This window comes from Hyla sarda, chromosome 5 (assembly GCF_029499605.1).
Source record: "Hyla sarda isolate aHylSar1 chromosome 5, aHylSar1.hap1, whole genome shotgun sequence".
NCBI lineage: Eukaryota > Metazoa > Chordata > Amphibia > Anura > Hylidae > Hyla > Hyla sarda.
In genome coordinates this window covers 35190815-35205823 of record NC_079193.1, presented here as the reverse complement: position 1 = coordinate 35205823, position 15009 = coordinate 35190815, and the positions used below count along the sequence as shown (strand labels likewise).

General features: G+C 40.0%; 1 protein-coding gene across 1 annotated transcript in view; it reads right to left on the bottom strand.

Moving 5' to 3' along the window:
• The window catches only part of PLXDC2 (plexin domain containing 2), a 578876-nt gene extending 567025 nt beyond the window's left edge, over nt 1-11851 (bottom strand). The window contains exon 1 of the mRNA XM_056519248.1: nt 10495-11851. Within this exon, the coding sequence (XP_056375223.1) occupies nt 10495-10594 (100 nt within the window). The 5' untranslated portion in view covers nt 10595-11851. The remainder of the gene's footprint in view (nt 1-10494) is intronic.
• Between the last annotated feature and the right edge of the window lie 3158 nt (nt 11852-15009).

Below are 15009 nucleotides of genomic sequence, written 5' to 3'. Positions count from 1 at the left end.
TGCATCATCATTAGATATGTATATGCTCTTCCTGTTTTTCCATAAAATTTTTCATGTTTCTTTTAAAAAGCCGAACATCTCAAAGTCTATGTTTAATCTTTGTGGAGCAATTGTATCCAATTCAAATATCTATTTTCTCCTCTGCTCCATATGAATAAAATTAACTATCTCAACTCTGTTGCTTTCCTTGTTAACTAGCCATAACATATAAACCTGCAGAACATTGCATCGTGGATTTTATTTACAGACAGACTATCGCTACCTGGATACATACAATGTATGTAGCCCTATCTGAGTCTTTTTAAACGAGGTCGGTAGAGCTAAACAATATCTAATTATTGATATATTTTTAGAAAGAAAAAAATACTTACCGCTCGTAAGATGGAGGGTTTCTCTATTTGATAGCACTACGAACACCTAGGAAAGGGTATGCACGTCTGCGTTTGAATCCACAATATATATATATATATATATATATATATATATATATATATATATATATACATATATATGTATATATATATATGACCTGTATCCTTATTACTTAGTTACACTAGATCTATTTATTTATTTCTTTAACAGCACCATCCATACAGGAAAAGTACATACTGCAGACTATTGCACCTTAGGAAAATCCTCTCGATTCTACTTTATAGGACTTTTCATTTAAACAGTATATTTTATTATGATATCTAAACTTTTTTTAATATACTTTTTAAATGCAAAAATCTTTGTAGTATATATTTAATAAAGAACCGTGGGCCGTCAATATCTTTTATTTTAGAGAAATCCAGAATTCTCTTCCCCAACATCTGACAATGGCAAAGAATCAGGAGGCCCCCATACATATTAGGTCAGAGGTCCCCAACCCAGTCCCTTTAGGTCTCAGTTGGGAACCACTGCATTAGGTGGTTGGCCCGTCCTACCAAAATCGGCAGATTCAGCCAACACTTACCTGTGTGACCAGTTTATGCAAAATTTTAGATGTATTGTCCATTATGAGGTGTGATGGGGAGAGGACTGACATCTAAGCTAACAGAATCGATGTGTTCCACATTAAATATATTACAGGGGTACTCGGGTGGAAAACTGGTGCCAGAAAGTTAAACAGATTTTTAAATTACTTCTATTAAAAAAATCCTAATCCTTCCAGTACTTATTAGCGGCTGTATACTACAGAGGAAATGCTTTTCTTTTTGGATTTCTCTTCTGTCACTACCACAGTGCTCTCTGCTGTCCTCTGCTGTCCATTTTAGGAACTGTCCAGAGTAGAAGAAAATTCCCATAGCAAACATATTCTGCTCTGGACAGTTCCTAAAATGGACAGCAGAGATCAGCAGAGAGCACCGTGGTCGTGACAGAAGAGAAACTCAAAAAGAAAAGCATTTCCTCTGTAGTATACAGCCCCTAAAAAGTACTGGAAGGATTAAGATTTTTGAATAGAAGTAATTTACAAATCTGTTTAACTTTCTGGCATCAGTTGATTTAAAAAAAAATATAAGTTTTCCACCAAAGTACTTCTTTAAGCAGCGAGAATGTTTCTCTGCAGCACCAGGAAGATCTATGTTCACATTTTAAGCTTCTTGGAATGAATCCGCTCAAGCCCTAAAGCCTCTTCTAGCTTCATCATTTCACAGTGATCTGGAGATTTCATCTAATATGTATCAATATATCACGACACGTAATAACCTGAGCCTTTTATCACATTCCTCCTTATTGGCCACCACGGGACTACGGGTTATACCTATAGACTTTACACAGAAGCAGCTGGAATTGTATAGAAAGCTTTTAACATAAAAGAAGGGGAAATAGTTTTACCCTGCAGAGAAATATATATCTGCCAGTTATATAAACTATAGTGATACAATATAACTATACCGGCTATTCTGTCTACAGTCATAGAGTCTTTGATCTGGATGCATTAGGATAAGATGTCATGGAACGTTTATTGTTGGCGTAAACTTTGATTAACCCCCAGTCCATTTACACCTTAAAGGGGTACTCCACTGCTCAGCATTTGGAACAAACTGTTCCGAACGCTGTCACGCCCCCTCCCATAGACTTGCATTGAGGGGGCGGGGCGTGACACCATGAGGGGGCAGGGCTATGATGCCAAGAGCTCCCGGCGCCGGCTCCAGCATTCGGAACAGTTTGCATCAAACGCTGAGCAGCGGGGTACCCCTTTAAGGACGCAGCAAATTTCCATTTTTGCATTTTAGTTTCTGGCATTGAGCAGTAGATTGCCGATCGGACAATGGAGAGGCAGGTGAGGATCCTCTCGTCGTCAGGCAAGTTGATCAGGACATCGCGATTTTGTTGCAATAGTCCCGATCAGCTTCGCTGGGCTGCCGGGACGATTTTAGTTTTGCTTTAGACGCCACGATCAACTTTGATTGCGGCGTCTAAGGGGTTAAAGGGTACCTCTTATCAAAAAAACTTTTGATATATTATAGATTAATGAAAGAAGAAACAAGGTCCGGCACTAGGTTGCAGGTAAAAACTTCTTATTCTTTTATTTCAAGATTCTGCGGTACAGGGTAGAAAGTCTGACGCGTTTCGCTAAAAAGCTTAATCGTAGACTGCTGTACAATCCCAGGGGACAACTTAAAATACCCCGCATCGCGAGCCCCAGTCCGTCACTCTCCGGGTGTTTCTCCTGCCTCTGCCTCTCTTCTCTGGCGCGCATGTCCCCGTCCCCTAGGGCGCACGAGCCGGAGCTTTAAGATTTAAAGGGCCAGTACACTCATTAGAGTTATCCACCTGTGGCTCATTTATAAATTCCTCCACCCTCCTCAATTCCCTGCCGGATCTTTGTTGCCTTGTGCCTTTGAGAAAGCGTTCCTTTGTATTGCCTTGCCGTGTATCAGACCTCTTGCTCTTGTGACTTGACCCTGCCCCCTGCTGCCTGCCTACTGAACTCCTGCTTCGCTTTGACTACGCTACTGTGCCGCCTGCCCTGAACTTCTGCTATCCAGACTACGAGTTGCCTAATCCCTCCTGTGCCTCGCATCTCCTCAGCAGCCTGTGTGGTCAAGCCATGCCAGGGGTAGCGACCTGGGGGCCGTCTGCAGCAGCTCTCTGGTCAAAAAACCAGCGTCACCTTAAACTCTGCTCCCTGGTACGGTCCGAGTCCTCTGCCACACAGGTCCAGCGGATCCACATCCACTGGGGTTCCTGTCTTCAGAAACATGAGTGTTACAAGGGGTACTCTGATGCTAGACCTCTTATCCCCTATCCAAAGGATAAGGGATAAGATGTTACATCACAGGGGTCCCGCTGCTGGGACCCCACACAATCTCCGGGCCGGCAGCGGCAGCTTCTGGAACACAGAAACTTGCAGCTTCTGAGCTGCACATTTACATCCTTTATCCTTTAGGTATAACGCTCCTTTAAATTATAATACCATGTACTACATAAAAAACACAATTATCCGTATAACCGTATGGGCAGAACGCTCAGCCTCTGCATCAATAAACATTAATGTGAGAACAGAACGAAAGGGAATTCATGCAAATTTTAGTACAAATAGCTTTAGCTCTAAATTACAGATGCACAATGTGCGGCCTATGGCGGGAGGAAAGGCCCAATGTATTGTAGAGGTGTCTGGTATTGTTTCTCAATGCCAGGCACAGGCGCAGCAGGGGGACAAATACCAAGCCTTGATATATAAGACCACCATTAGCTTTTACATTAAAGGGTTTATCCTGGGATAGAAAAACAGAGCTCATTTCTTTCAAAAACAGCTCCACATCTGTCCCAAGGTTGTGTGTGTGGCATTACATACTCCATTCATTTCAAATGAACTGAGCTGCAGAACCATACCCAACCTGGAGGCAGAGCGGGTTTTGGAAGAAATTAGCTCTGTTTTTCTATTCCTCGATAACTTCTTTAAAGAGGTACTCTGATGAAAATTTTTTTTTTTAAATCAACTGGTGCCAAAAAGTTAAACAGAAAAATCGTAATCCTTCCAGTACTTATTAGCTGCTGAATATTACAGAGGAAATTCTTTTCTTTTTGAATTTCCTTTCTGTCTGACCACAGTGCTCTCTGCTGACACCTCTGTCCATGTCAAGAACTGTCCAGAGCAGGAGAAAATCCCCATAGCAAACCTATTCTGCTCTGGACAGTTCCTGACATGGACAGAGATGTCAGTAGAGAGCACTGTGGTCAGACTTTAAATACATTTAAAAAGAAAAGAACTTCCTGTGGAGCATACAGCAGCTGATAAGAACTGGAATGGTTAAGACTTTTAAATAGAAGTAATTTACAAATCTGTTTAACTTTCTGGCAATAGTTGATTTAAAAAAAAAAAATGTTTTTCACCGGCGTACCCCTTTAATTCATGTGGTAGGAACTGTGTACCTGCACCAAATTTCTTACATGGCGGAGGGCATGTGATAAATATGGCGCTGATCACATTTCTTACCTCAGTACTCTGTATGGTGTTGTTGTGCTACTTTTTAACACGTGTGACAATTATACTGACGCTGTCCACAGTTAGTTTGTATGTTGTTTTTATTTCGTATTGATTTGCGCCCTTTTGGGTGCTGTGCGCCAAAATATGCAACTTTTTTTTCAAAAAGTCCCTGTTTCATAAAAACCTGTTGTTCCTGAGGACTATGGTGTGGAAGCTCTCTACGACATGGGGAGATTTATCATAACCTGTGTAGAGGAAAAGTTGACCAGTTGCCCATAGCAACCAATCAGATCGCTTCTTTCCTTTTTCAAAGGCCCTTTGAAAAATGAAAGAAGTGATCTGATTGGTTGCTATGGGCAACTCAGCAACTCTTTCTCTGGACATGTTTTGATAAATCTCCCCCTAGATGTCCACGTTGTATAAAAATACTGTCCAGTGCAACAACACTACAACCTACAAAAAGCCACTCTCTAAGGGACAACTGTACGCATATAATATATACATTTTATTCATTCATTTTATTTATGAATTATTTTTATATCATAATAAAAATGTATATATTTTATGCATACTTTTTGTAAGTTGCAGTAAAGCATTTTGGCCTTAAAGGGGTTACCTCATCTGGACAAGCCCTAGCCAAATGCCATATTGGGACAAAAGCAGGAAACAGAATAGGCTCCTCCCAGAGGCGTAGCTTGTAGTTTCTGGCCCCGATGCGAAATCTGCAACAGAGCCCATGTGCCAATTATATGACTGGTCTCTAATGGGGCAGATGTGCTTTGGGCCCCCTTAGGCACCAATGCCCTGGTGTGACTGCTACATTTGCCACCTCTATAATTACGCCCCTGACTTCCCGTCTCAGGAACCCCCCATCTATGAAGATAACTTTTACCCCCCCCCCCCCCATCCATTACATCAGCCATTACTTTTCTATTTCTTTCACTGAAACAGCTTAAAAAATTGCATTAAAAAAGGGTTAATTCATATTTAATCATTGAATTAATAAACAAAAAAACTATAAAAATAGACCATAGTTTTATCGCTGCACCATATAAACGGTAACTTTATTTAATTCTACTAATACAAGTATTTGGTTCTACTAATACCAAATCTTTTAGCTTTATTGAACTTTTCTGCAACTTTTTTGGTCTCTTTTTGCTTTTTTCCTTCAAGGGGGTGATATGTAATATGCCATTAGGAATCGCTGGTGCAGTGTTTCCCAAACAGGGTGCCCCCAGCTGTTGCAAAACTACACCTCCCAGCCAAAAGGCTGTCCGGGTATGCTGGGAGTTGTAGTTTGGCAACATCTTGAGGTTCACAGTTTGGAGACTACTGGCCTAGATTGTATTCTATGTACCATTCGCAGCCTATGAAGCAGTGTTTATCAAGCAGGGTGCCTCCAACTGTTGCCGTTGGATGTCTGGGCATGCTGGGAGTTGTAGTTTTGCAACAGCTGGAGGCCCCCTAATTAGGAAAGGCTGCTCTATACAACATCCTGGGGGTGGGGGGTTATAGGGACAAACTGCAAAGTAGTGCAAAGTGGGGACAACTATAGCGGCATAGAGTCTATTTAGAGGGTGTTTGATGTCAGTAATCGATGACACCGAGAAGGTCTCCGTCTTACACATCAAAGAAGAAGAATTTATAGAAGAAACTGTTTATGTCACATATTAATGGAAATGCGAGGAGAATCCCTCTACAAACACAGGCGGAATCTGATCCTACATCATAAGTGACCTGGACCATATCTACCAGAATTAAAGAAGGAATTATTTAAGAGCAATGTCCTCGAACCTCAACCCCGCATACATTACTGTAAACCATCACAGACAACAACGTAACATATGGGATCGGTGTAATTGGAGGCGTTTTACATAGTAAAGTCTCATTACACCAGAATCCCATGGAGCCTGTCATCAAGTGATACAAGTCACAGAGTGTAAATGGAGAGTCTGGGGGTATGGAGAGCCTGGGGTCATAGACTGTATATGGAGAGTCTGGGGTCATAGACTGTATATGGAGAGTATGGGGTCATAGACTGTATATTGAGAGTCTGGGGTCATAGACTGTATATGGAGAGTTTGGGGTGATAGACTGTATATGGAAAGTATGAGGTCATAGACTGTATATGGAGAGTCTGGGGTCATAGACTGTATATGGAGAGTCTGGGGTCATAGACTGTATATGGAGAGTCTGGGGTCATAGACTGTATATGGAGAGTCTGTGGTCATAGACTGTATATGGAAAGTATGAGGTCATAGACTGTATATGGAGAGTCTGGGGTCATAGACTGTATATGGAAAGTATGGGGTCATAGACTGTATATGGAGAGTCTGGGGTCATAGACTGTATATGGAGAGTCTGGGGTCATAGACTGTATATGGAGAGTCTGGGGTCATAGACTGTATATGGAGAATCTGGGGTCATAGACTGTATATGGAGAGTCTGGGGTCATAGACTGTATATGGAGAGTATGGGGTCATAGAGTGTATATGGAGAGTCTGGGTTCATAGACTGCATATGGAGAGTCTGGGGTCATAAATTGTATATGGAAAGTATGGGGTCATAGCCTGTATATGGAGAGTCTGGGGTCATAGACTGTATATGGAAAGTATGAGGTCATAGACTGTATATGGAGAGTATGGGGTCATAGAGTGTATAGGGAGAGTATGGGGTCATAGACTGTATATGGAGAGTCTGGGTTCATAGACTGTATATGGAAAGTATGAGGTCATAGACTGTATATGGAGAGTATGGGGTCATAGAGTGTATAGGGAGAGTATGGGGTCATAGACTGTATATGGAGAGTCTGGGTTCATAGACTGTATATGGAGAGTCTGGGGTCATAAATTGTATATGGAAAGTATGGGGTCATAGACTGTATATGGAAAGTATGGGGTCATAGACTGTATATGGAGAGTCTGGGGTCATAGACTGTATATGGAAAGTATGAGGTCATAGACTGTATATGGAGAGTCTGGGATCATAGACTGTATATGGAGAGTCCGGGGTCATAGACTGTATATGGAGAGTATGGGGTCATAGACTGTATATGGAGAGTCTGGGGTCATAGACTGTATATGGAGAGTATGGGGTCATAGACTGTATATGGAGAGTCTGGGGTCATAGACTGTATATGGAAAGTCTGGGGTCATAGACTGTATATGGAGATTCTGGGGTCATAGACTGTATATGGAGAGTCTGGGGTCATAGACTGTATATGGAGAGTCTGGGGTCATAGACTGTATATGGAGAGTATGGGTCATAGACTGTATATTGAGAGTCTGGGGTCATAGACTGTATATGGAGAGTTTGGGGTCATAGACTGTACATGGAAAGTCTGGGGTCATAGACTGTATATGGAGATTCTGGGGTCATAGACTGTATATTGAGAGTCTGGGGTCATAGACTGTATATGGAGAGTCTGGGGTCATAGACTGTATATGGAAAGTCTGGGGTCATAGACTGTATATGGAGAGTCTGGGGTCATAGACTGTATATGGAGATTCTGGGGTCATAGACTGTATATTGAGAGTCTGGGGTCATAGACTGTATATGGAGAGTCTGGGGTCATAGACTGTATATGGAAAGTCTGGGGTCATAGACTGTATATGGAGAGTCTGGGGTCATAGACTGTATATGGAGATTCTGGGGTCATAGACTGTATATTGAGAGTCTGGGGTCATAGACTGTATATGGAGAGTCTGGGGTCATAGACTGTATATGGAGAGTCTGGGGACAGGCGGGGAGGACAAATCACCCGCAAGAAACAAATGACCAATTAACTTAAAGCCGATAGAGGAACCTACAGGACTAACACTGGGATGAATGGGATCTACCTTCATATATGTGGTCAGTAATGAATGTCTGAGGAACTGTATTGGGGCAATGATGTAAGGAGTGCAGAAAAGTTTGGAATATTTATGTGAAAGAGACAAAAGAAAGAAAGGTAGATAGATATAAGATAGATAGATAGAGAGATAGATAGATAGATAGATAGATAGATATGAGATAGATAGATAGATATGAGATAGATAGATAAAATAGATATGAGATAGATAGATAGATAGATATGAGATAGATAGATAGATAGATATGAGATAGATAGATAATATAGATATGAGATAGACAGATACATAGATGATTGATTAATTAATTAATAGATAGATAGAAATGAGATAGATAAAAATTAGATAGATAGATAGCTATGAGATAGATATGAGATAGATAGATAGATATGAGATAGATAGATATGAGAGAGATATATAGATATGAGATAGATAGATAGATAGATAGATATGAGATAGATAGATATGAGATAGATAGATAGATAGATAGATATGAGATAGATAGATAGATAGATATGAAAGATACATAGATGATTGATTGATTTATTAATTAATAGATAGAAAGATAGATAGATAAGAGATAGAAAGATAGATATGAGATAGATAGATAGATAGATAGATATGAGATAGATAGATATGATATAGATATGAGATAGATAGATAGATAGTAATATGATATAGATAAAAAGACAGATAGGAGATAATGCAGCATCCCTATAGATTCTATGATTGGGTTTCCTCCGGGCACTCTGCAGTTAACATCCTTCTATGAATTGTTCTATCTATGTGCCTGATATTGGGAACTTACATTCTGCGCCTCACTGGGGACAATGCCTGAGTTCTCCTTTTCTCTGTACAGCACTGCAGAATATGTTGGCGCTATACAAACAACAGGAGACAACCCACTTACTTTCGAGTGGGTGACGCCAATTTCAAGTGGCTTCTATAAACCATCTGCCCAAAACCTGAGACTGACCATCAATCTGCTGCCTATTCCTGACATATTTAACTCTTTTCTCCCCTTAGTGTTAGGATTAGTAACAACGAAGCCATTCTATAGTGCAGTATATTATGATCTATACATTCGTGGATCATTGGTTATAGAACATTTCCTGGGGTTTCCTATTAATATTTTCCATCCATCCTCTGGGTCAGTGTTTGCCAATCAGGGTGCCTCCAGCTGTTGCAAAACTACAACGCCCAGCATGCCCAGACAGCCGAAGGCTGTCTGGGCATGCTGGGCTTGTAGTTTTGCAACAGCTGGAGACACCCTGGTTGGGCACTGCTCTGGGTGTTATATCCAGGGCGGCCTGGCTTGAACCGTCCTGCACTCAATACAAAAAAAAACAAAAAAAAAAGCCCAATTTGTGGATCCGCCAGCAGAATCCCAGCCAACATTCCTCATACTTGTCTCTTATACCCAATAAAACATCGGTCAGGAGGGTTATTTTCTATTGTAATGCTGACAATGGCCTTAACCAAGCCTGTATCCCCACAACGTACATGCCAGCTGCTTAACCCCTTGTCTCCTGGAATGCACATTTTTGGATTTTTTTTTTTTCATTCAATTGGATTATTCTTGCACAGTTCCCACTTAGCCCATCTTACTTGTCCCCCTTCTCATATTCTAGCCAATACAGGGACGTGCACAGACATTTTTTTTTCTTTTTTTTTTTTTTGGCAGGGGCTCAAGTAGAGAAAAAAGGCACTTCTTGTTATAAAAAACAAAAAACAAAAAAAAAAATGTTTGTAAAATCCTTACACATGTTAACACAACACAATTCCTGAGGTAAGCGACCTCCGGCAGTCATGTCAGCTGAATGGGATCCGCATCCACCCATGGAGGTCCCATTGAGTGTGGACATAATTGGGCAAGTGCATTAAAAGGGCAGGGGCTCAAGCCCCCTTTTGAGTCTATGTGTGTGCACATCCCTAAGCCAATACATAACAATTAGTGTTGAGCACGAATATTCATAATGCAAATTTTTATCGCGAATATCGGGACACTTCTCGATTTCGCAAATATTTCGTAATGATGAGTATTAAAAAAATTTTTTGTGTTTTTTTTTCACATGCACATTTTTATGCGAATTTTCCATGCAAATTTTCCCATTAAAAAAAAAGTGAACGAACACAGCGACTATGCGAATTTCGCGAACATAGGACGAATAATCATCAGTATATTTGCTAAATCACTAATAACAACAGGATAACGTCCTATCTTCTTACCTGGCTCCATCTCTGCTGCAGTCAACGGATAGTGATCGACCAACAACCTGAAAAGTAACACAACTCCAACTATCGAGTTGGTCTTCTTAACCCTTTCCATGATGCTGGGGGGGGGGGGGGGGAAGAGAAATGTCTTCAACTCCTAAAAGGGGAGACCCAATGCCAAGGTAAGAAGAATAATCCTTCCTCTAGGGATGACCTGCTATATCCAAAGGGAACAAAGTGAAGAAACTTCTGCCAACGCCAAGGGCAGCAGATAATGCCTGAGGGATGAAGAAGGATGGTGGAGAAGATATGACTTGTCCAGACACAATCCTAATGCTATGAGGAACCTTCTATCCCTGGTCATGAATTACCCTGTGGCAACTGTCAAAGGAAAACAATGAATGGAGAAGAAGACCAAATAAACTCCAGCTGGGAAGTCTAATCTTCAGCAAACTTTTACTATGACACCTCCAGGCGGCACCAAGAGAGTCTTCTGGTGTCCAGAGGAGGGGGTGCAGCACAAGAAGACATCAGCACAGGGGGGCACTGCTCAGAATTAGGAGAAATCCCATTCCTTCAGCTCTCACACATCTCATAGTAAACAGAAGAGTATTCCTGACACCCAGATGTCAAGAGAAGCTGGGAAATAGTTGTGTGAAGGAGTGATCTGTGGTCCCACCACTCCCAACCCTATCACTTCTTGATGGACAGTAGACAGGGAAGGTCTCTGATCCTTTACTGGTGGTATCCCCTGGATTGTATGCACCTTCTTCAGATCTTCACGCAAGAAGGGTCAATGCCTCCCATCATTGGAGAAGACCCATGAGGAAGCATCTTCCAGACTCCAACCTTGTCCTCCACAAGTCTGCAGCTTGGGTCTAGGTCAGCTAGTTTGGAGAGGATGAGCAGCCAGCAGTACCTTGCTGTCCTTTGCAGAGGCTGCCTGCTCTCCTTCTCTCTCCCACCTTACAAGCTGATTGCTCTTAGAAAGAAGAGGAAAAAAAAAATCCCAGGCATGTTCCCTCCTTCCTCCTCCTCCTTCCAGCCACCCTCCTCCTCCTCCTCCTCCTCCTCAGCTGCCTTCTAGAGCTGTGCTGCTCCAAGTCTCTGTTTACAGCCTGAGAACACACAATACTCATCTCATCTGTAGACACTTTCCACGCAGGACATTACTGGGAGACTGAATGGAGCTGTATGGTGGCTTTTTTTGCCTGCATTATTATTATTATTACAACAGCGGTGGACAAGACATTGAGGAATATGGCTGCTGCAACAATGTATCCAACTTTCAGACGTTTCGTTTCGATTTACACTGTATTGCAGTGAGTTATGTTTATACTATATGTGGTGAATATTTACCTATTTATTATAACACATATATGTCTAAAAGGACCACCTGCATTTATAATGCATTCATATGTTGCAGCAATGAGCATGAAAAAAATACCTCAAAAAAAGGGGTTGTCTGCTATGTTTGGTCTCTCTTTTTTTTTTTTTTTCCCCCCTCTGGGGAATCCGTTGGCACTATATTATATATATATAAAAATAATAATAATAAAATAGTAATAATAAAATAATGATAATACAATAATAAAATAATAATATAATAATAAAATAATATAATAATAATAATAATAATAATAATAATAATAATAATAAAATAATAATAAAATAATAATAATATAATAAGTTGTTGTTATTATTTATTTTTATTATTATTTTATTATTATTATTATTATTATTATTATTTTACAAGGTTCCATTAGCATTAAAACTAATCACTTATTGTCCTCCTGTTGGTATCCCCCTTGCTTCCTCCTTTCAACAGTCAGATGTCAAGGCATGCTGGGAGTTTTAGTTCTGCAACATCTGGAGGTCCACAGTTTGGAAACCACTGGTGTAAGGCATGAAAATGTTGGTTCCTGAAGAACAAGAAGTACCCTTTGTGCATACTCTCTGTTATTTATAATACAGTCCTTAAAAATCTTAATCCTTCCAGTACTTATTAGCTGCTGTATGCTACAGAGGAAATTGTGCAGTTCTTTACAGTCTGACCGCAGTCATCTCTCTGCTGCCACCTCTGTCCGTGTCAGGAACTGTCTGGTGTATAAGCAAATCCCAAACCTCTCCTGCTCTGTACAGTTCCTGACACGGAAAGAGGAGGCAGCAGAGAGCACTGTGGTCAGACTGGAAAGAACTACATAACTTCTTCTGGAGCAGACAGCAGCTGATAAGTACTGGAAGGATTAAGATTTTTAAATAGAAGTAATTTACAAATCTGTATAAGGATCTGGCACCAGATGATATGAAAACATGTTTTTTCATTGGGTTTGGCCGTTTTAGACAACCTTTTCCATAGGTCCCGTAAGGACAAGGTGAGTCAATGGCGTCCTTTGATGGTTATTGTTTACCATCTACTACTACCCAAGACACAGTCAGGACAGCTCTAAAGTCATCCATTAATGCAGCTGTCTCTGGAGCCGCTGCAAAACTACAACTACCAGTATGCCCGGACAGCCTTCTGCAGGCCCGGACGCTGCAGAAGATGGGGAAGAAGCCGGAGGATCGCGAAGAAGACACTGGAGCAGCGGGACAGCATCGGGAGCCCCTTGGACAACATCGGGAGCGGTGAGGACCTGGTCTGGAGCGGCGGGGACAGGTGAGTACAGCTTCCTATACTTTACATTGCACGGATCCCTCAACATACGATGGATTCAACAAACGATGGGTCGTTTGGAGCGAATTACCATCGTATGTTGAGGGACCACTGTATGTATATATTAGAAAAAATGGAGAAAAAAAATATAAAGAAAGTAAAAACAATTTAAAAAAATTAAAAAAGAAAAAATAAGGGCAAAACAACAATTTACTACATAAATATTAGAAGTTATTATAACTGTTTCCCTTTCTCACGTGTCAGATCACATTCATCATGGAGCGCAGCATATCCCCCTCTTTGTTATTTTGTCACAGTAGGACCCCAGACCTCACAGTGACATGTAGATCATGTCCAACTGCTGGTCCCCTAGGGTCCCTCTACCAGGTTGGGGAACACCATTGACCAATTCCATACATTAGCTATCCAGTGGGGGTGCTCACCATGTGTATCATCTCATGCATACCAGGAAAGTCTGTAAATAGGCCATTCAAGGGCACCGATAAAAACATAAAGGAATATAATATTTTTATCAAGGGAATAACTGAAATCTAAAAAGTTATTTTTTTTTTTTTTTATGAAACTAGAAAAAAGTTAAAATTAAAGGTTAGAATAAAAAAACATATATAAATAAGGAATAAAAAATAAAAAAAAGAAAAGAAAAAAAATTAGAATCCATAAGAAAAATAATAACAACTGAAAAGGAAAATGAAGAGTCACTGGAAATAAAGTATGTGAGTATATTTATTGTAGAGATAAAAAAGAATTATACAGAGAATCTAGATATAAGAGTAAAAAGAAGAAAATTGTCATTTATATAGTAGGTTATCACCATCCATCCTATACTAACAATAAGTAAATCCGCTATATACATAGACTTTGGCTGTCGTTTTTCATGTAGACAGTATAAAGTGCAACCGTGCATCCCCACACCCATCTGAGAGAAAGAAGAAAAGAGAAAAATATTGTCAAAACAAAATTACTTGTAAAAGGTCACAATTGTACAAGCATAGCTGAGGGACATAAAATAAGATTTAACGTATTTTAACAATGATGATACTGTAGGAGGTACATGTAAAAAACAGTATCTGTAATTTGGCGCTTTATTATTTGCTCTCTTACTCTGTACACTGTTTTTTTTTGTCACTATTATATGATTTTTACTTAAGATTGTTGTAATTAATTGTTGTTGAAGTTCACATGTTATATACCACAAAGTTGGTCACTTGTACCTATGCTTGAAAAAGGCTGCATGGGCAGCTGAAACGTTGCATTTTTACACATTTGGATTGGAAGAAAAGCTTTTTTTTGTCTTCACTAAAGAGTGCTGCAGCAACTTGCATTTATAGATAAATAGATTGATATGAAATAGATAGATAGATAGATATGAGATAGATAGATAGATATGAGATAGATATAAGATAGAGAGATAGATAGATAGATAGATAGATAGGAGAAAGATAGAGAGATAGATAAATATAAGATAGAGGGATAGATAGATAATAGATAGATAGATATTAGATAGATAAAATATTGATAGATAGATAGATATGAGATAGATAGATAGATAGATACAGTGGGGATCAAAAGTTTGGGCACCCCAGGTAAAAATGTGTATTAATGTGCATAAAGAAGGCAAGGAAAGATGGAAAAATCTCCAAAAGGCATCAAATTACAGATTAGACATTCTTATAATATGTCAACAAAAGTTAGATTTTATTTCCATCATTTACACTTTCAAAATAACAGAAAACAAAAAAATGGTATCTGCAAAAGTTTGGGCACCCTGCAGAATTTATAGCATGCACTGCCCCCTTTGCAAAGCTGAGACCTGCCAGTGTCATGAATTGTTCTCAATCATAATCTGGGAAGAC